This window comes from Leucoraja erinacea, chromosome 2 (genome assembly GCF_028641065.1).
Source record: "Leucoraja erinacea ecotype New England chromosome 2, Leri_hhj_1, whole genome shotgun sequence".
Taxonomy (NCBI): Eukaryota; Metazoa; Chordata; class Chondrichthyes; order Rajiformes; family Rajidae; genus Leucoraja; species Leucoraja erinaceus.
Genome location: NC_073378.1, coordinates 128,041,248 through 128,062,983, shown reverse-complemented (window position 1 = coordinate 128,062,983; position 21,736 = coordinate 128,041,248). Strand labels below are relative to the sequence as shown.

At 44.9% G+C, this 21,736-nt stretch overlaps 1 protein-coding gene across 1 annotated transcript; it reads right to left on the bottom strand.

The window, feature by feature from the left end:
• Nucleotides 1–259: 259 nt before the first annotated feature.
• On the bottom strand, nt 260–15,160 carry gjd4 (gap junction protein delta 4). Its single transcript, XM_055665295.1, has 2 exons — nt 14,860–15,160; nt 260–3,804 (listed from the first exon to the last, which is right to left on the bottom strand). Exons 1-2 carry the CDS (start codon nt 14,921–14,923, stop codon nt 2,564–2,566), a joined length of 1,305 nt encoding a protein of 434 aa, XP_055521270.1. The 5' UTR covers nt 14,924–15,160; the 3' UTR covers nt 260–2,563.
• Between the last annotated feature and the right edge of the window lie 6,576 nt (nt 15,161–21,736).

The window sequence follows — 21,736 nt, the reverse complement described above, 5'->3', positions numbered from 1 at the left end:
ACAGGTCGATTGGCATAGATGAGTTGTGCTGGAAGTCTGAAGAAGGGTCTCAACCCGAAAAGTAGCCTATTGATTTTCCCCAGAGATGCTGAGTTACTCCAGATGAGTTACTCCAGATTTTTGTGCCCATCTTCCATTCTGACTCTGATTCTCAAGACCCTTTGTGCCAGTTCCAACATTGCGTGATCCACAGGAACCTACTGTAACAGAAAGGAATATTCAACTCCATCTCCATATGTAATAAGCAGGTCTCTTGAAAACTGCTTGACACCATTTTATTATGAAAGTACTAAGGAATAGCACTGAAAACATTTGTTATATTTGCACAATTAACAAATACAGCACCATTTTTGCATACAACGTGAACATTGAGATATATCTTTGTCATTTGAAAGCATTTCTGAGTCATGACCTACTGCTTAATAATCCTTGCTAAGTGTTGGAAATATATATTGTTATGGATACTGCAGGCTTGAATAAATGTTTTTATTAAAGGATGCATAGAGTAAAGCAGGATGATCTGTTGGCAATGCAGTTAAGGGGAACATGCACTCATTTTCAAAGCAGTTTGAGATAACTGATGACCACCTATATAATTATAGGTGGTCACCAATTAAATTGATAACCACCTATATAATTCCCCTTGTTTCTACATCTGCTGATGTTTCTATGCACCCAGCCAAATATTTTTTTTTAAGTCTGAAGAATGTTTTAAAAGTCTGAAGAAGGGTCTCGATCCGAAATGTCACCCATTCCTTCTCTCCAGAAATGCTGCCTGTCCCATTGAATTACTCCAACAATTTGTGTCTATCTTCGATTTAAACCAGTTCTTTCCTACACAATTTAAAAAAAAGTTATTTCTTGTTTCTGTAAGAAGTGATTGGGTCTATATGGTGTAAAATACACATGTCTTTTCACTCACTAATTCGGTGGCAAGAGGAAATAATGAAGTGGCCCAGTTGCCCTGTGTTGTTCTGAAGATATTGACTGGAGGTCTGGAGCAGGTCCCATTAACACTGGCACATTGAGGCAAACTAGGGCATGAATCCCCAGCCCCATATCTTCAATTGATTTGTGAAGGAAAATCAATGTTATCATTGTGAGCCAATGTGAATCAAATTCACTTGCAATTTTGGGACCACCGGTCAAATATTCCTAAATCTGCAAATCGAGTCTGTGCCGACCAGCGATCCCCGCACACTAACACTACCCCCCACACACAACAGGGACAATTTTACCAAAGCCAATTAACCTACAAACCTTTACGTCTTTGGAGTGTGGGAGGAAACCCACGCAGGCCATGGGGAGATCGTGCAATCTCCATACAGACAGCAGCGATAAGCAGCATCGAACCCGGGTCACTGGCGCTGTAAGGCAGTGACTCTACCACAGACGAGCACAAAATGTTTGGGCGTAGAAGGTTTTGTGCAAGTGCTGGGAGATATTAATACAGAAAGGTGCCCACCAGTCAGCATGGACTACTAGACAATGTTGGAAATCTTCGGCAGGTCAGTCAGCATCTGCAGGAAGAGGAGAGAAATTCTGCAGCCATTCCCCATATCTGAGGACACTGGGTCCAGAGATTGTTTACGAGAATGATCCCAGGAATGATTGAGTTAACATATGGTGAGCAGTTGACAGTATTGGACCTGTACTCGCTGGAGTTGAGATGGATGAGGGTGGGGGGGGGCTTATTGAAACAATGAATAGTAAAGGCATGGATAGAGTGGATGTGGAGAGGATGTTTCCACTAGTGGGAGAGTCTAGGACCAGAGGCTGCAGCCTCCGAATAAAAGGATGTTCCTTTAAAAAGGTCATGAGGAGGAATTTTGTTAGTGAGAAAGAGGGTGGTGAATCTGTGGAATTCTTTGCCACGAAAGGCTGTGGAGGCCAAGTCAGTGGATATTTTTAAGGTGGAGATTGATAGATTCTTGATCACTAAGGGTGTCGGAGGTTACGGGGAGAAGGCAGGAGAATGGGGTTAGGAGGGAGAGATAGATTAGCAATGATTGGATGGCAGAGTAGAAGATGAATCAAATGGCCTAATTCTGCTCCTACTGTATAACACATGAACTTATGATTCAATTTTCGCTTGTGGGAGTTTACTGCATTTCCTACATTAGAACAGTAATTACAATTCAGCGGCTGCATTAATCACTATGAAGCACAACAGGATGTCCTGGGGCTGTCAAAGTTGCACTGGTAAAGCACACAGTGTTATTTCCCACTGGAATTTGATGCTAAAATTTGAGACAACCAGATTTACTTACAAGACATCTGGTGTTCAAAAGCACTTTAAGGCAATCCCTTCAGTTCCATTGCATGAGAACAAACTCAAGCAGATAACCATCGGGTCATTCACTGGACACTTGCACGCTGACAGCCTGCTATGGCCCTGTTTAACTTGCCATTACTACACATACAGCACCATCTGCTGTCCTACTGGGACAGTGCCCTTCCATCCCATTTACAGCAAGCAAATCCCTAACTATTGTCACCGCACACCGCTGTTTAAAAAAAGCATTTTCAGCAAAGGTTAGTTGTTCATGTTGACCTCTGCCCTTTAAACCCACTCAGATTTCTTTTTCCTGCTCTCCACATTGTCTGTAATCCGCATATGGACGAGCCTGTACTCCTCTATCATCTGGCGACTGTCGCTGCTCGCCGGAGACCCGCTGGACTTGGACTGCAATGCGTGCTGGCGTAACCTGGAGCCCTGCTGATCCGGCACCTCCTCTCCGCACCTCTCGGCTGAAGAACGGGCAGCAAGTCCCTGGTCGCCCGCACACTTCCCGCCGCACTCGCCGGCCATTCTGCCCGCAAGGGCCTGATGGGATGCAAGCACGTTGAGGTGCGCATTGTTGCTGTTGGTGTTGGAGAGGGCCATGTGGTCCAAAACCCCCTCCCCCGGTTGCTTCAAGGCTGCTCTCTCCTGCCCTGGTTTGGAGACCGACCCACCGCCAGCGCTCCCGCCACTCTCACGCCTTTGCCTAGCCTGCAAACCGTAATCTTGCAGCGCTTTGTGTTCGGGCAGCACATGGGGGTCACTTGGCATGTCAGGGTAGGGCTCATCTTGGTAAAAGTTCCTCACCAGCATCTTCCTCCTCTTGCCCTGTTTCACTGCCTGCTTAATGACATGAATCAGATCTGCAAAGTTCAGCAAAAACGAGAGGGCAGTAACCCCAAACATAAAGTTGGCCAGGAGAGTTTTTTCAGTGGGTCTGGATGGGTAACATGTCACGATATTGGCGCACGGGTACCTGGAACAAACAAACTTCTTGGGGACCATAAACCCAAACAAATAATATTGTCCGGCCCCAAATCCAGCCTCCAGTAAAGCTCTCAGAAGTAACTGAAGCACATACGCCTCACAAAAGTTGTGAACTCTTCGCCCTGTGATGAGGTCTTCGTTTACCGCCAGGATTTCACCACAGAACTCCTCTAAGTCGGGGTTTGTCTCGCCAACCTTGAGCATTGAAGGCGCTCTTGCCGATGGCACTTTTCTGAAGAGCGGAGGCTCTGCCGGGTTATGAGGAAGCTGGCAAGGGCATCCAACATTCTGCGGGGGCAGCCGGTGAGTGACGTACGTTATGAAGATCACCAGAGGCAAACACAGTACCACAGCCTGGACAAACCAAAACCTGCAGTGGGATATGGGAGAGAAGGCATCGTAGCACACGTTGGAGCAGCCTGGCTGCATGGAGTCACAGGTAAACTTAGTCTGCTCGTCCTGGTACAAGGGGTAGCCAATGCCAAGTACAACTAGTAGACGCAGAAACACGATTACTGCAATCCAGAGCTTCCCTGAAAAAAAACAGAGCAAATATTGTGCTGTTACATTCAGAGTACTGTTTATATGGACGACATTTGATATCCAAAAATAAATAGGGAAGCAATCATGTCATATGATACAATATGATAGAATGTTATTTATCCCAGGAGGGAAATTGATCTGCCAACAGTCATAAAACACAAAATGTATGAAGCATGAAATTAAAGTGTTGAGTGGAAAGGATTGGGGATGGGGATGGGGATGGATGGAGGTGGGGTTGGAGGGAAAAATAAAGGGTTACTTTGTAACTTTGTCACCCTTTATTTAGCGACTCTTTGCATACCCTGGGTATACAAAACAAAGAATTTCACTGTGATTCCTCACATGTGACAATAAACTATTTATTCAATCATTCATTCATGCATTCATTCATTCATTCATTCATTCATACTTTCAAATCATTCTTTCATTCATTCATCCAAAAATCTTTTAATGCGACTAACCAGTTACAAACATCTAAATCACCCCCGGCAGCACATTCCAGCCATTCACCACCTTCTGTTTGAAAAAATTGCCCTGCACATCCCCTTTAAATTTTACCCCATTCACCTTAAAGCTATAGCCTCTAATATTTAAGCATGATAATTACCTGCCATGTCAGCACTCCATCGAAACTCCTCAAACACCTTCAGCCCAGCTACAATTTGCTATCCTAGCCTTCGACACCAATCAGAGCAATACTCTCCTTCACACCCTGTATGTGAAACCAAACTCCTGTTCTCCCACCTATTTCCTGACTACCTCAATCTCACAGATCCTCTATCATATAGAGTCAAAGACTACTAGAGTGATACAGCATATAAACAGGTCCTTCGGCCCCTTGCACACACTGGCCATCATGTCCCAGCTACACTAGTCCAACTTGCCTGCGTTTGGTCCATATCCCTCCAAACTTGTCCTACCCATGGACTTTTCTATATCTTTCTTAAAAGTTGGGATAATCCCAGCCTCAACTACCTCCAATGGCAGCTCGTTCCATACACCCATCACGTTTTGTGTGAATATGTTACCCCTCAGATTCCTATTCAATCTTTTCCCTTTCACCTTAAACCTATGTCCCCTGGTCTTCGATTTCACCTGCTCTGGGCAAGAGACTCTGTGCATCTACACCTCCTGCGCCTCAAGGAATAGAGTCCCAGCCTACTCAACCTCCCCCAATAGCTCAGGCCCTCGAGTCCTGACAACATCCGCATATCTCCTTTGATCATTTTGTTCCATGCTTTCCCAGGCTGATCCAGGTCACCATCTGAAATTGCAAATACCTGCTGAGGTGGCCTAACCCTCAATGTCCAGATCACCCCCAGCAGATACCTCACCTTCCCCATCCAACTCTTTCTCCACAGCCACTCCCCATATCTGCTGGTTATTAACCAAACCTTAGACCCAACCTGTGCCCAATTGAGTACTCCCCAAAGGCAGGCATATAGAAGGAATGTCTTTCAGCTGCTGGTCTATTGTCTGTTGCAAGATTCCCAGGGCTCTAAAGAGCCACAGTACCTCACAGCATTGGTGTTGTGATGAAACCCTCATTAGCCTGCATGCTTAAGGCACCTTTCCAGGAACATATGATTTCTAAGGTAGGACGTTGGGGCCAGTTAACAACCTTATTCAAAGTGCTGGCACAGACACAATGGACAATGGAAAATGTTCACTGGAAAAATGTTCTCTATTCTTAAGAAGGAGCCAAGTGAAAACTCAGCAACCAGAATACATATGGTGTTGTTATACATGTAACAAGTCTGGCGTGATAGCTTGGTATAAGAACAAACCGGGATTTAAATCATTCATTCACATACTCAAGATCCACCAAAGTGTTTCACGGTTAATGAACCATTTATCGTGGCATTGCAGTTGTGTTGTGGACAATTGATACATAGAATGGTATGTGTATGGAACAAACTGCCAGAGAGAGGGAAATATAGACACAATGTGTAGGCAGCAACTGCAGATGGTGGTTAAGGCAGGTACAATAACATTTAAAAGGCATTTGAACAGGTATATGGATAGGATAGGTTGGGGGGGGGGGGGGGGGTATGGTTCAAATGCAAGCAAATAGGACTATTGTAGATGGACAACTTGGTTGGTATGAACAAGTTGGGCCGTAGGGCCTATTTCCATGCTTTGTGCCTCTATGAGTTAGCACAGTGGCATTCAGTCGGATAGATAGTGGCTAAGTTACAAGGATTAATATCTAGATTCCTGAACTACTGATCCGGCAGTGTGAGTTTGATAACCATAATGATAGCTTGGGATTTAAGACATGGGTATTTTTTGTTATTATAAACGCACCCGAAATAGTGACTATGAAGCAGCTGGTAATAAAAAATCTACCTTATTCAATAGTCAAATCTGGGGAAAGAAATTTGCAAATCTCACCCCCATTGATCTGGACTACAAGCAATTAGTGATGGAGAATAAACGCTAGCTTTTCCGCCAACTTGAACAAATAAAAGAAAAGCTTTTCCCAACAAATTCTGGATCATTTTCAATTGGAAAGTACTAAAATGATTTAGAATGGAAGAGTTGCACAGAAACAAGTTCCTTAAGACACTGAGTCTCTTCCAATCACCAAAGACCCATCCATGTTAATCCTGTTTAACTTTCCCCATATTCCCCTCAATACTCTGTCAAAAATGAATCTACATTTTATATTTAGTTAATAAATATTTTGCAAGGGAATGGCTCCCCAATATTTACAGGGACAGGACGCAAAACGAATCAGAAACACCCAAAGAGGTTGGCAATGCAGGAGATGCAATGGCCTGTGATCTTTAGCAGGGCCTGAGTAATGTTTGGAAGGAACTGCAAATGTTGGTTTACACCGAAGATAGACACAAAATGCTAGAGTAAATCAGCGGGACAGGCAGCATCTCTGGAGAGAAGGAATGGGAGACGTTTTGTATTGAGAAAGCTGAAAAAGGGTCTCGACCCGAAACATCACCCATTCCTTCTATCCAGAGATGCTGCCTGTCCCGCTGAGTTACTCCAGCTTTTTATGTCTATCTCCTGAGTAATGTTATGTAGCTCCGCGTGATGTCTTGGGTCGGGACCCTTCTTCAAACTCAGATTATAAGAAGAGATGTGTAGCTGGACAAAGTAATCTTAGGCAGAACATCATTTGGTTCTGGTTTTTGTTTCACTAGGCATTTCTGAAAATGTTCTTCATTGATTTACAAAACTGACTGGGGATGTTCCAAGAATATAAGAAAAAAACTGTCTCTCATCATTGGCAAATTGCAGAAAATCTGGAAATACTCAGCTGGTCAGGCAGCATCTGTGGAGAGAGAAACAGGGTTAACATTTCAGGTCGGAGACCTTTTGGCAATTCTGGTTTTACTTCAGATTTGCAGTATCTGCAGGATATCTTTTATTTCACATTGCTGTCTCTGCCATTATTTCTCTCCAGTGTGCCAATATCAATCTTGTAATTTACCTAGCCTGGCTTTGATGTATTTGTAGATCCATATCAACTGAGTCGTAATTAGATGTAGACAATAACTGTTGATGTTCCATGAATGAATGCGGGCTGTGGGCGGCGCTGAGCTTTAAACACCGTGGAGCCTGGGATCTCACGCCGAGGTCGCCAGTGTCGGAGCTCCGACCGGCGCGGCCCGTGGACTTCGGGAGCCGCGGTCTCCGGGGAGGAAGCGGCCGCTCCAGACACTCCGGGCCACTGAGAGTATTCACCCGATGCCAGAGCTCCATCATCCGGCGAGAGGGCCTGAAGCATTGGGCTGCCGTAGCGGCGACTGCAGAGGCCTCAATAGGCCTCACTATGGGTGAACAGGGGATGGGACTGGACTTTTGCTGCCTTCAGATGTTTTTATGTTTATTGTTAAATTCTTTAATGTTGTGTCTTATCTTTATTTTTGTGCTGCAATGGCAATACAAATTTCACTGCACCAATTGGTGTATGTGATAATAAATGTCCCTTGTATCCTTGTAAATGTCCTTTGTTGAATAAAGAAAACTGGGTCATCTTGCCTTTCAACCACCCCATCTCCCTCTAATACATATGGTTCCGACATATGGTTTTTGGCCACGTCTTTGCATGTTACAGTTTCTGGAATTTTGCTCATTAGGGGTCGGATAGGGAGAATAGGCTTTCGTATTTCATCGATCGGGATATTTGACCTTTACCATGCAAAGCCACCAAGAATGGTAAGACTTACGATGCAAGCACGGTGGCACAACAGTAGAGTTGCTGCCATACAATGCTTGCAGTGCCAAAGACCCGGGTTCGATCCTGACCACGGGTGCTGTCTGTACAGAGTTTGTACGTTCTCCCTGTGACCTGTGTGGGTTTTCTCCGAGATCTTTGGTTTCCTCCCACACATCCAAAGACGTACAGGTTTGTAGGTTAATTGGCTTGGTATTAATGTAAACTTGTCCCTAGTGTGTGTTTAAGATAGTGTTAATGTGCGGGGATCGCTAGTCAGTGCGGACGCGGTGGGCCGAAGAGATTGTTTCTGCATTGTATCTCTAAACTAAACGAAGCGTATTGCCTTTCATGTCCTGACAGTTTATAGGTGACCAACTGATTGCAATTTTAGTTAAAAATAATGATCTTATGTAATTCCAGTTTTTAATTTTAATTGATAAAATATACATTATATTTATGGACATTGCAGACAGCAAAGCATTTGACTCCTGGCAAAGAATACAATGCACTTTAAAATTAACTCAGAATACAGAATCCAAAGAAGAGTCAGAAACTGCAACAAATATGCCCGATGAAAGCAGAGTATTTCTCCAGAAAAAAATGTAGTGTTTAGTAAAAGTAAAATTCTGAGCATAAGTTTAGTTTTAAGTTAGTTTCTTATCTCGTGTTCTGAGGTAGAGTGAAAAGCTTTTGTTGCCTGTTGGAGGACAATACATGATTACAGTCGATCCATTTACAGTGTGCAGATACATGGTAAGGGAAATAATGCTGCACAGTTGCAGTACAGAACGCCACAGGAGATCCTTCTTCCCTGTAGCTATCAAACTGTACAACTTCTGTCGTGGGATAGACTGACTCCACTCCAACACCCTCCCAAAGTCCTTGCACATTCACAATCCTTTCCACTCGTCACTTTAATTTCATGTTTCATGTATCTTGTGTTTTATGACTGTTGGCAGATTAATTTAAAGAGACGGGCAGTAGTTCAGCACTGCTCTCTGGTTGTGGTAGGATGATTCAGTTGCCTGATATCAGCTGGGAAGAAACTGTCATTGAATCTGGAGGTTTTCACACTTCTATACCTTTTGCCTGATGGAAGAGGGAGTGGCCAGGGTGCGACTCGTCCTTGATTATGCTGCTGGCAAAATGTCCAAACCTTCTGAAACTGTCACGTGGATCAGTCAAACATCCATCTTAGGCATCAAACCAGCCTAAGCCACAAGATCAGGTGTTTGATCGACAGGGTGTAATATTAATTACAAATGTTCATAACATTTTTTTTGTGGGTCAATTGGTGGTTGTTATAAATTTCATGGCAATTGGCTCACATATTAAATTAGGTTAATGATGAAGTCATCTGACTTTTAAATAAGTACTTAAACCTAATGCAAGAGAGATGTAACGCCCATACTCTGGATGGCTACAAGATTGTTAAATTATAGTGTTGCAATTTAGTGTTGTTTTGTTGCTAATGTTTCTATTCATGAGGTGACAGCATTAGTTTAAAAATAATGTAATTACTCTAAATTAAGAAGGCTTTAATTAGGGTCACTCATGTAAGCATGTCGGTCTGCATAGTGTTCCTAACTTCAACTGGCTCGAGTGCACACTCCCTTATTAATGCATGAAGTCATTACCAAATTTCTCTTTTTCCAGAGCCCTTGTCATAGAGTTGTGGAGTCAGTGTGGAAACTGGCCTTTCAGCCCAACTTGACCATGCCAACCAACATGCCCCATCTACATCAGTCCCACCAGCCTGCATTTGGTCTAGATCCCTATAAACCTAACCTATCCATGTTCCTGTCTAAATGTTTCTTAAATGTTGCGACAGTACCTGCCTCAGCTACCTCCTCTAGCAGCTCATTCCATACATCCACCACCCTTGGTGTAAAAAAGTTTCTCCTCAGGTTACTATTAAATCTTTCCCCCCTCACCTTACAAATAGGAGGTGTTGTTCCTCCAGTTTGGGTATGGCTTCACTCTGGCAAGGATATGGACCAAATGTGGGCCAATGCGACCATTGTAAATGGGTGGAAAGGCCAGCACTGACCTCACAGTCATAGAATGAAACAGTGTGGAAACAGGCCATTCGGCCCAACATGCCCACATCGGGCAGTATGTCCCAGCTACACTAGTCCTACCTGCCCGCGTTTGGTCCATATCCCTCCAAACCTGTCCTATCCATGTACCTGTCTAACTGTTTCTTAAACATTGGGATAGTCCCAGCCTCAATCACCTCCTCTGGCAGCTTGTTCCATGCACACACCACCCTTTGTGTGAAAAGGTTACCCCTCAGATTCCTATTTAATATTTTCCCCTTCACCTTAAACCTATGTCCTCTGGTCCTCGATTTCCCTACTCTGGGCAATTCTTACACCCATCTGTTAAACACCCATCTGGTTAAATCTATACCACCAAACGTTCAACGCCTTCACTCTCAAATGCAAACATCCTCTCATTACCAGTTTATAGAGGAGTTCCCACAACAGGCTTTCATGTCGGGGAAATAGTCATTTTAATTCCTTTTTTTTTTTTTTTTTTTAATTGCATAAATACAGAAATGATAAAGTATCCTCATCTTTACTACTATGCTGTGACAGAAGTCACAATGGTGATGAAATGAGTGAATGGCTAAATATTTATTATTAAGGAAGAAACAAATGGGTAGGAAGGAACCACAGATGCTGGTTTACACCCAAAAATGTTGGAGTAACTCAGCGGGACAGGCGGCATCCCTGGATAGAAGGAATGGGTGACGTTTCGGGTCGAGACCCTTCTTCAGACTGAGAGTCAGGGGAGAGGGAGACACAGAGATAAGGAAGGGTAAGGTGTGAAAACGAGATATCAAAAGCGATGTAAAAAATCAAGGAAATTGTAGAATAGATTATTGTTGGCTAGGAGAAGGTGACAACAAAGCAAAGAGAGGAATGGGTTTTGTGTTTCCCTCAGTTCCATTTACAGTATCAGCATTGAATCTGAAGCTGAGTGTATTCAAACGAGATCGGGGAAAAACATTTGATCTCAATTTGACATAATAAAAAAATAGACAAAACAGTGGGTGTCATTTTAAGATTAGAACATAGAAACATAGAAAATAGGTGCAGGAGTAGGACATTCGGCCCTTCGAGCCAACACCGCCATTCCATATGATCATGGCTGATCATCCAAAATCAGTACCCTGTTCCTGCTTTTTCCCCCATATCCCTTGATTCCTAAATCTCTCTCTTGAAAACATCCAGTGAATTGGCCTCCACTATCTTCTGTGACAGAGAATTCCACAGATTCACAACTCTGTGTGTGAAAAAGTTTTTCCTCATCTCAGTCCTAAATGGAATATTCATGATTCTACAAAATGACTTACAAAAGGGGAAACTAGTCAGAAAACTGGGTTCAAAAAACAGTTGAGGGAAGGACTTCAATACCCCAGGAGAGTATAACATGTATTTACAATAATATTGCAAAAACAATCCTCACTAATCTTGACACTTTCTAAATACTTGGTTCTTATCTTTAATTAAATAGAATCAAAAGTACATATTATCACACACACAAAGTTAACATCATACATTGGCAGACAAACTTTTTTTTTGTTGCACATTGTTACTGCCTGACCTGAGTATTTCCAGCTGTGCTTATTAATTATTGTAAAAACACAAAACATCCTGAGAAAGAGTTGCACCATGATAACACTATCCGTGGGAACAGTCTTGTGGAAATGTTGATCACCAGAACCATTCCTCAAGCAGCCAAGTAAAAAACATTGGTGCAATAATTAATTTGCACAAAAAGTGGAATTTTCAGAGCACAGATGGAGACTGTTCACCCCATCATATCCACATGCGCCAACATATTGAATGATGGAGGCTCCTCTCAACTCCTGAGTCTCGGCTACCACACTTCAAGTGTTTGGCCAGCTCCTTTTTAAAGTTGCTGACAGATTCCGCTGGTATCACCCTGCTAGGTGGCAAGTACTATACAACCACTGGGGTGGCAAGGTGGTGCAGGGGTGGAGTTGCTGCCTTACAGCGCCTGAGACCCGGGTTCGATCCTGACTACGGGTGCTGTCTGCTGTCTTGATTAGTACAGGTGTCAGAGGTTATGGGGAGAAGGCAGGAGCATGGGGTTAGGAGTGAGAGCTAGATCAGCCATGATTGAATGGTGGGGTAGACTCAATGAGCCGAATGGCCTAATTCTACTCCTATCACATGATCTTATGACCTTATGAGTTTGTACGTTCTCCCTGTGGGTTTTCCCCGGGAGCTCTGGTTTCCTCCCACACATTCCAAAGACGCACAGGTTTATAGATTAATTGGCATCGGTAAAGATTGTGAGTTGTCCCCAGTGTGTAGGTTAGTGCTAGTGTACAAGGATCGCTGGTCGGCGCGGAGTCAGGGCCTGTTTCCATGCCATATCCCTAAACTAAATTAAACTAAACTACTAGTCCATATATCCATCTGGCTTCACCTTGAGTGGCTCATCTCTCCTTTTGTCCTTTCATTATAAAGCTGAATACATTCGCTAGGTCCGCCTTCACTCGTTATCATCTTCTCCACAGCCAACAAAATATCAAAAGTGATGTCCCTGAATCTGGAGGTTTTCACACTTCTATACCTTTTGCCTGATGGAAGAGGGAGTGGCCAGGGTGCAACTCGTCCTTGATTATGCTGCTGGCAAAATGTCCAAACCTTCTTAAACTGTCACGTGGATCAGTCAAACATCCATCCATCGGTGTTTGAACAGGTGTTTGATCGACAGGGTGTAATATTAATTACAACTGTTCATAACTTTTTATGTGGGTCAATTGTTGGTTGTTATGAATTTCATGGCAATTGGCTCACATATTAAATTAGGTTAATGATGAAGTCATCTGACTTTTGACTAAATACTTAAACCTAATGCAAGAGAGAGATGTAACGCCCATACTCTGGATGACTACAAGATTGTTAAATTATAGTGTTGCAATTTAGTGTTGTTTTGTTGCTAATGTTTCTATTCATGGGGTAACAGCATTAGTTTAAAAATAATGTAATTACTCTAAATTAAGAAGGCTTTAATTAGAGTCACTCATGTAAGCATGTCGGTTTGCATAGTGTTCCTAACTTCAACTGGCTCGAGTGCACACTCCCTTATTAATGCATGAAGTCATTACCAAATTTCTGCTTCTTCCAGAGCCCTTGTCATAGAGTTGTGGAGTCAGTGTGGAAACTGGCCTTTCAGCCAAACTTGACCATGCCAACCAACATGCCCCATCTACATCAGTCCCACCAGCCTGCATTTGGTCTAGATCCCTATAAACCTAACCTATCCATGTTCCTATCTAAATGTTTCTTAAATGTTGCGATAGTACCTGCCTCAGCTACCTCCTCTAGCAGCTCATTCCATACATCCACCACCCTTGGTGTAAAAAAGTTTCTCCTCAGGTTACTATTAAATCTTTCCCCCCTCACCTTACAAATAGGAGGTGTTGTTCCTCCAGTTTGGGTATGGCTTCACTCTGGCAAGGATATGGACCAAATGTGGGCCAATGTGACCATTGTAAATGGGTGGAAAGGCCAGCACTGACCTCACAGTCATAGAATGAAACAGTGTGGAAACAGGCCATTCGGCCCAACATGCCCACATCGGGCAGTATGTTCCAGCTACACTAGTCCTACCTGCCCACGTTTGGTCCATATCCCTCCAAACCTGTCCTATCCATGTACCTGTCTAACTGTTTCTTAAACATTGGGATAGTCCCAGCCTCAATCACCTCCTCTGGCAGCTTGTTCCATGCACACACCACCCTTTGTGCGAAAAGGTTACCCCTCAGATTCCTATTAAATATTTTCCCCTTCACCTTAAACCTATGTCCTCTGGTCCTCGAATTCCCTACTCTGGGCAATTCTTACACCCTTCTGTTAAACATCCATCTGGTTAAATCTATACCACCAAACGTTCAACGCCTTCACTCTCAAATGCAAACATCCTCTCATTACCAGTTTATAGAGCTGAGTTCCCACAACAGGCTTTCAAGTCAGTAGGAAATAATCATTTTAATTCCTATTTTTAATTTTTTTTATTGCATAAATACAGAAAAGAGAAAGTATCCTCAACTTTCCTACTATGCTGAGACAGAAGTCACAATGGTGATGAAATGAGTGAATGGCTAAATATTTATTATTAAGGAAGAAACAAATGGGTAGGAAGGAACCACAGATGCTGGTTTACACCCATAAATGTTGGCGTAATGCCTCATCTCTCCTTTTGTCCTTTCATTATAAAGCCGAGTACATTCGCTAGGTCCGCCTTCACTCGTTATCACCTTCTCCACAGCCAACAATGAACCATTGTGGGCTCCACCTTTCCTTGATCATGGTTGCTGGCTTTGAGATGTCCTTTTTGCATACCCTTCATCCATTGTACCTCTTCACATCCCTAGACTCCCTCTCCGTTGATTCTCAGTCTGGAGATGGGTCACGACCCGAAACGTCACCTATACCTTTTTTTCCAGAGATGCTGCCTGAGATACTCCAGCATTTTGTGTATATCTTCAGTGTAAACCAGCATCTGTATATCCTTCCAACACATGTTACCACTTGCCAGACCTTGTCCCACCCCATCCCTCTTCCAGCTTCCCCCCCCCCCCCCCACCCCCCTCCCTTTTCTACAATCAGTCTGAAGACGTCCTCATCCAAAATGTTGCCTATCCGAACACTCCAGAGATGCTGAGTTACACGAGCACCTTGTGTCTTTTTTGTCTGTAAACCAGCACCTGCAGTTTGGTATTTTCAACAATTAAATCAAATCTGGTTTAGAGTTGGACCATAACATGGGACAGGCAACCTACCGTTAAACGCGTGGCAGCATCTCACTGTGTCTCACTCACCGACTATGGTCAGGTTGTGCCTAAGGGCGAGAGTCACCAAGCCAAGGTTGTCCAGGCTTCCCATCGCCAAGCGGGTCGCCAGGTCCCTGTCCAACAGATAGTCCTTGCAGAGTGATGTCTCCCGTCTGGGCTACAGCAGCTGAAAGAGAAAGAGGTCTGACTTTGCATTAGCCCTTTTTAACGTGGTTGGGAAATTGCTCTTTCGTGCTGGTGTACAGGGTCACGGCAGATTGGCGCTGTGGCATCTGTCCGCAAAGTCCGCAGAGGCAAAGCAACCCCACTCATCACCTTCACAGGCTCACTCCCGGGTGACAACTGCACAGACAATAGAACTTCACGCATCCCTCCCACTCTGGGCTATTCTTACCGACCAAAGGCATTCCAGCACCCTGACAGAACCTGGATATTTTGGTGCAGCCCATTTCGGGAAAAATAATACAATCCGCGGGATTAGACCGGATTACTGGGGTATTCCCCTATGAACGTCACACAACACAGAAAATAGCTCGTTTCCCAAACAAAACCCCAACCGAGTCTTCAAACCTTCCTTGGCAGTTAAGCCAGTCATGGCGAAATGAGCATATGGAGTGAATTCCGTTTGCAGGGTAGTTTATATTCTTGATGTTCCGTTATATTTCCGATATTACTAAAGGGCTGCTGAACTGCGTTGAATTTTAATTTCCTCGTTTATTACACTGTTTACAGTGTGCCATGTTTACATATTCTGTTGTGCTGCTGCAAGTAAGAATGTCATTGTCTGAAGAAGGGTGTCGACCCGAAAAGTCGTCCATACCTTCTCTCCAGAGATGCTGCCTGTCCCACTGTGCGACTCCAGCGTTTTGTGTCTATCTTCGGTTTAAACCAGCACCTGCTGTCCCTTCCTACACATGTCATTGTTCTACCTGGGGGACTCCCATATGACAATAAAACACTCTTGACTCTTGGTGTTCAAGAAGGAACTGTGTCTAGGTGTATATCTGAATGACAATAAAGTTGTCATTCATTCATTCATTCAATCATTCATTCAATCATCCATTCATTCAATCATTCATTCAATCATCCATTCATTCATTCATTCATTCAGATGCTGGAAGATCGAAGGTACACAAAATTGCTGGAGAAACTCAGCGGGTGCAGCAGCATCTATGGAGCGAAGGAAATAGGCAACGTTTCGGGCCGAAACCCTTCTTCAGACTCACTCTTGACTCTTGTTTGGTAACTGGCCTGGCACATTGAAAAGAGAGTTAGATAGAGCTCTTCAAAAGAGAGTTAGATTGAGCTCTTAGGGCTAGCGGAATCAAGGGATATGGGGAGAAGGCAGGAACGGGGTACTGATATTGGATGATCAGCAATGATCACATTGAATGGCGGTGCTGGTGCGAACAGCCGAATGGCTTATTCCTGCGTCTATTGTCTACGTATCTATGTATGTATATGAAATAGAGATACATGCAAGCCTTGTTTTACTTCTGAAGGAGGGTCCCAAGCAGAATCGTGGCCTGCCCATTCCCTTTAGACACTGCCTGACCCGCTGAGTTTCTCCAGCACTTTGAGCATTGCTCAAGATTCCAGCACTACTCCTTGTGTCCCCATGAAAGTCTTCATACTTGTTTTTATAAAAACAGGTCCATCATTCCTTACATAATACAATTATCTTGCCATTTGTATTGGCACTTCCTCTGGCTCCATTTTCATCTCATTGCCACCATCCTTTGCCAACCAATTTCATAACCAATTTCCCCTCTAACCTCGCAGATAGACACAAAATGCTGGAGTAACTCAGCGGGACAGGGCCTGAAGAAGGGTCTCAACCCGAAACGTCGCTCATTCCTTCTCTCCAAAGATGCTGCCTGTCCTGCTTAGTTACTCCAGCATTTTGTATCTATCTTTGGATTAAACCGGCATCTGCAGTTCCTTCCTGCATATTTCGTCCCCTTTAACCTCTCCTGTGGTAGACGGTAGCTCAGGACTGTTCTCTAGGCGGTGCTAGGATGATTCAGTTGCCTGATAATAGCTGGGAAGAAACTGTCCCTGAATCTGGAGATGTGCGTTTTCACACTTCTGTACATCTTGCCTGATGAGAGAGTGGAGAAGAGGGAGTGGCCAGGGTGAAACTCGTCCTTGATTATGCTGCTGGCCTTGCTGAGGTAGTGTGAAGTGTAGATGGACTGAGGTTCCCACCTGTTTTAAATGGGCATCAATTATACCGGTGCCCAAGAAGAGCAAGGTGACATGCCTCAACGACTATCGACCAGTGGCACTAACGTCGGTGGTGATGAAGTGCTTTGAAAGGTTGATCATGGCACAAACCAACTCCTACCTCAACAAAAACCTGGACCCATCCACTGCAGTTTTCCTACCGCCACCACAGATCAACGGTGGGTGCGATCTCGCTGGATCTCCACTCCGCTCTGGACCACTTGGACAACAAAAACTCGTATGTCAGGATGTTATTCATTGATTACAGCTCGGCATTTAATACAATCATCCCCTCCAAACTGGTTACCAAGCTCTCAGATCTGGGTCTCTGCGCATCCCTCTGCAATTGGATCCTCGACTTCCTCATTCAAAGACCACAGACTGTTCGTATTGGTGGAAATGTGTCATCCTCGATAACAATCAGCATGGGAGCACCTCAAGGCTGCGTGCTCAGCCCCCTGCTGTACTCACTCTATACTCATGACTGCGTAGCCTGTCATAGTGCGAACTCCATCATCAAGTTCGCTGACGACACCACTGTTGTGGGACGTATCACTGATGGGGATGAGTCAGAATATAGAAGGGAGATCGAGCAACTGTCCATATGGTGCCAGCGCAATAACCTGGCCCTCAACACCAGCAAAACCAATGAACTGATTGTGAACTTTAGAAGGGGTAGGATGGGGACCCACAATCCCGTTTATATCAACGGGTCAATGGTGGAGAGGTTCAAGAGCTTCAAATTCCTGGGCTTGCATATTTCTGAAGATCTCTCCTGGTCCGAGAACACTGATGCAATTATTAAAAAAACACATCAGCGACTCTACTTCCTGAGAAGATTACGGATACAGGTGCACAGTAGAGAGCATGCTGACCGGTTGCATCGTGGCTTGGTTCGGCAACTTGAGCGCCCAGGAGCGGAAAAGACTACAAAAGGTAGTAAACACTGCCCAGTCCATCTTCGACTCTGACCTCCCTACCATTGAGGGGATCTATCGTAGTCGCTGCCTCAAAAAGGCTGGCAGCATCATCAAGGACCCACACCATCCTGGCCCCACACTCATCTCCCCGCTACCTTCAGGTAGAAGGTACAGGAGCCTGAAGACTGCAACGTCCAGGTTCAGAAATAGCTGCTTCCCCACAGCCATCAGGCTATTAAACTCAACTGAAACAAAACTCTGAACATTAAAAGACCATTATCTGTTTATTTGCACATTTCCTGCTTATTTATTGATGTGTGTATATATTTACATAATGGTATATGGACTCACTGATATGTTCTGTATTCGTGCCTACTATACTCTGTTGTGCTGAAGCAAAGCAAGAATTTCATTGTCCTATCTGGGACACATGACAATAAACTCTCTTGACTTGAAGTCTTGACTTGAGACATTGTGGTAGGGGGTGTCCAGTCGCCGGTTTTTCGGCGTCCTACTACAACCAAGACAGTCACCAGCAGTCAGATGAGGTTATTGAAGTGGATACAAAAGACATGGATTGGAAGGTTTAAGAGGGCTTTGGGCCAAATGCAGGCAAATAGGACTAGCCCAGCATGCCAACTTGCTTAATATGGACAAGTGCACTGTCGGACTTGATTCCATGCTGTAAAGCTCTCTGATTATGTGACTCTAAATGTGTAAAGATCTACATAGTGGAGATGTGTGTGCAGGGGGGGTGGGGGGGGGGGGGGGGGGGGGTGACAACGCAACTGGGTAAATGTTGAGGAGAGAATGGGGTTTACCTGAAACTGGAGAATTCCGTTTTCATGTCATTGGGCTGCAGGTTACCCAAGCTATTGGCTTGCTTTATTTATTTGTCATATTTAAATCCACACTGCTTTCTGCTGAAGTTAATACAACAATGGAACGTTTCCAACTTCCTCCTGTATCATAGACTTTTAATATTGGGCACCCACATATTCGTTCAAGATATTAGTTGTTCTCTTGAGACATTTTCTGCAATCCTCATCATTTTTCTTGTGTTTTTCAGTTTGGTTAATTTGGGAACCCAGTAGGTTTTTGTATCCATTCCCTTCTGTCAAATTCTTTCACCAAAGTGCAACATTCCTGTGGCCTAAAATAAGTTCTGAATATTAGCTTAGCTTCAGCACCTTGGGGAGAGCATGGCCCTGTGTGACAAAATCAAGAACCTGCTTTTTGTTGTCATTACACATAATGGGCAGAGTAATCCATTCTCCCACCTCTATAACCCCATGTTTAAGTCTAATGGATACTGGACCAAGATAGACACAAAAAGTTGGGGTAACTCAGCGGGACAGGCAGCATCTCTGGAGAGAAGGAATGGGTGATGTTTTGGGTCGAGACCCTACGTCACTCATTCCTTCTCTCCAGAGATGCTGCCTGTCCCGCTGAGTTACTCCAACTTTTTGTGTCTATCTTTGGTTTAAACCAGCATCTGCAGTTCCTTCCTACACATGGAAACTGAACCATATTTACTAACAGAAGTAAACTGAATACGCAGAACTGCATACAATTATATGCACCTCTATGTGCTATTTCTCTCCGTGATCCTTAATTTGCATTCCAATATTTAACATTTGATGCTATTTTTGCTAATCTTTGGCAGTAAAGACACATGAAGTGTTGGAAAAGAAATCTTTAAAATGATAAAAATTAAGAGGTGATGTTTGTTCCGTGTTAGGAAACTAGAAGGACTGATCACTCACTATGAAGTTTCTATGCATTGCTGAAAAGGCAAATGGCTATGTTGGCTTTGATTCAGATTCCAAGAAAATTGTTATTAGATATGAAGGACAACCATCCATGCAGCTTGCAGGAGATATAAGTAACTGCAGATGTTGGTTTACTGTGAAACACACAAAATGCTGGAGTAACTCAGCGGGACAGGCAGCATTTCTGGAGATTAAGGATGGTGACGTTTCAGATGGGGACCCTTCGACAGACTGATTGTGGTGGGGGGGGGGGGGGGGGGGGGGGGGGGGGTGGGTGGACAGAGAGCTAGAAGAGGGGTGGGGGCAGAACTTAGCCTGGCAAGTGATAGGTGGATTGAGGTGAGGTGGAGGGGGGAATCTGATGGTTGGACAAAAGCCAGAGCTGAAGAGACAAAATGGAGATAAGGGTAGAAGTGGAGAGAATTGTGAAGACAGAGGAGGGAACAGAAGTTGAAGGGGACAGGGGGTTTGGGGGGACGAGGAAGGGGAGCAATGTATGCAAATTCAGGTGAGACACAGAGAGGAAATATGTGGCCGGGGGGGGGGGGGGGTTTATTGGTTTCTTACCTGAAATTGGAGAATTCAACATTCATACCATTCGGTTGTAAACTACCCAAGCAGAGTATGTGGGAGCTGTTCCTCCAATTTGCGTGTGGCCTTACTCTGGCAATGGAGGAGGCCCAGAACAGGGGTGTCAGTAATGGAATGGGAAGGGGGGTTAATCTGGGAGATCCAGCAGGCCTTGGCAGCCAGAGCACAAGTGCTTGGCGAAACGGTTGCTCAGTCTATGCTTGGTCTCACCGATGTAAAGGAGGCCACATCAGGAACGCCGGATGCAGTAGATGAGCTTAGGAGAGGTGCACGTGAACCTCTTGTCTCACCTGAAAGGACTGCTGGGTCCTTGGATAAGTGTGAGAGAGGAGGTATAGGGACAGGTTTACAGCCTCCTGTGGTTGCAGGGGAAGGTACTCGGGAAGAGGGTAGTTTGGGTGGGGATAGACAAGTTAACCTGGGAGTTGCGGAGGGAACGGTGCCCGAGCTATATCCCAGAACCGAGGCCCGATGAGCAGATCTGATGGAGTGGGTAAAAGCTCATTCAAAACCACTCTGGGCGCACGCCTTTCATTGACACCCGCCATGATTGGGTGAGGACCGGCCACTCTCGCAGCCGCAACATCCCCCTCCCCTCGTGGAGCAACACGCTGGCTGAAAACAACCCGATTCCTCACTCTTAACACATCCCGGTAGAAACCAGGCAAGCCCCTTAGGGTTATCCTGAATGGACCGACCAGGGACTGTGTAGGACTGGTCATGGTGAATCAGCTGAGACAGCACAGAGCCCAGGCGATTTGCCATCGCCCGTGCAAAAACGTTATACTCTGTGCATAGGAGAGAGACCGGGCGCCAGTTTTTCAGCAGGCGGAGTTCCCCCTTCTTGGGCAGCAGGACAACCACTGCTCGACGCCACGAAAGGGGCATCTCCCCTGTCACCAAGCTCTCCCCCAGAACCAACATGTAGTCACCCCCCAGGATACCCCGGAAGGCTCTTACAAACTCTACCGTCAGCCCATCCAGCCCGGGGGACTTGCCCCTTCTGAGCTGATGCAATGCACGAGTCAACTCCTCCAAAGATAAAGGGCCATCAAGAAGATCGGCCACCTCCCTAAATAACCGGTAGACTCTCCCACAGGTCCTGCTGAGCTTCCCCGCTGACTCCACCTGCGGAGAACAGGGAACCATAAAAGGACCCGACCAAGGCACTAATCCTCTCCGGATCCGTGACAGAGGAGCCATCATCTGCGAGCAGCTCCACGAGCTGCTTGCGGGCTCCCCGCCCTTTCTCCAGAGAGAAAAAGAAAGGCGAAGCTCGATCCAGATCGTGCAGCATCTGGACCCGCGCCCTCACGTAAGCGCCTCGGGACCGCTCAAGTTGCAGGTTCCTCAAGGCTTCCTTCTTCTCATGAAACACACCCCATTCGCAAGAGT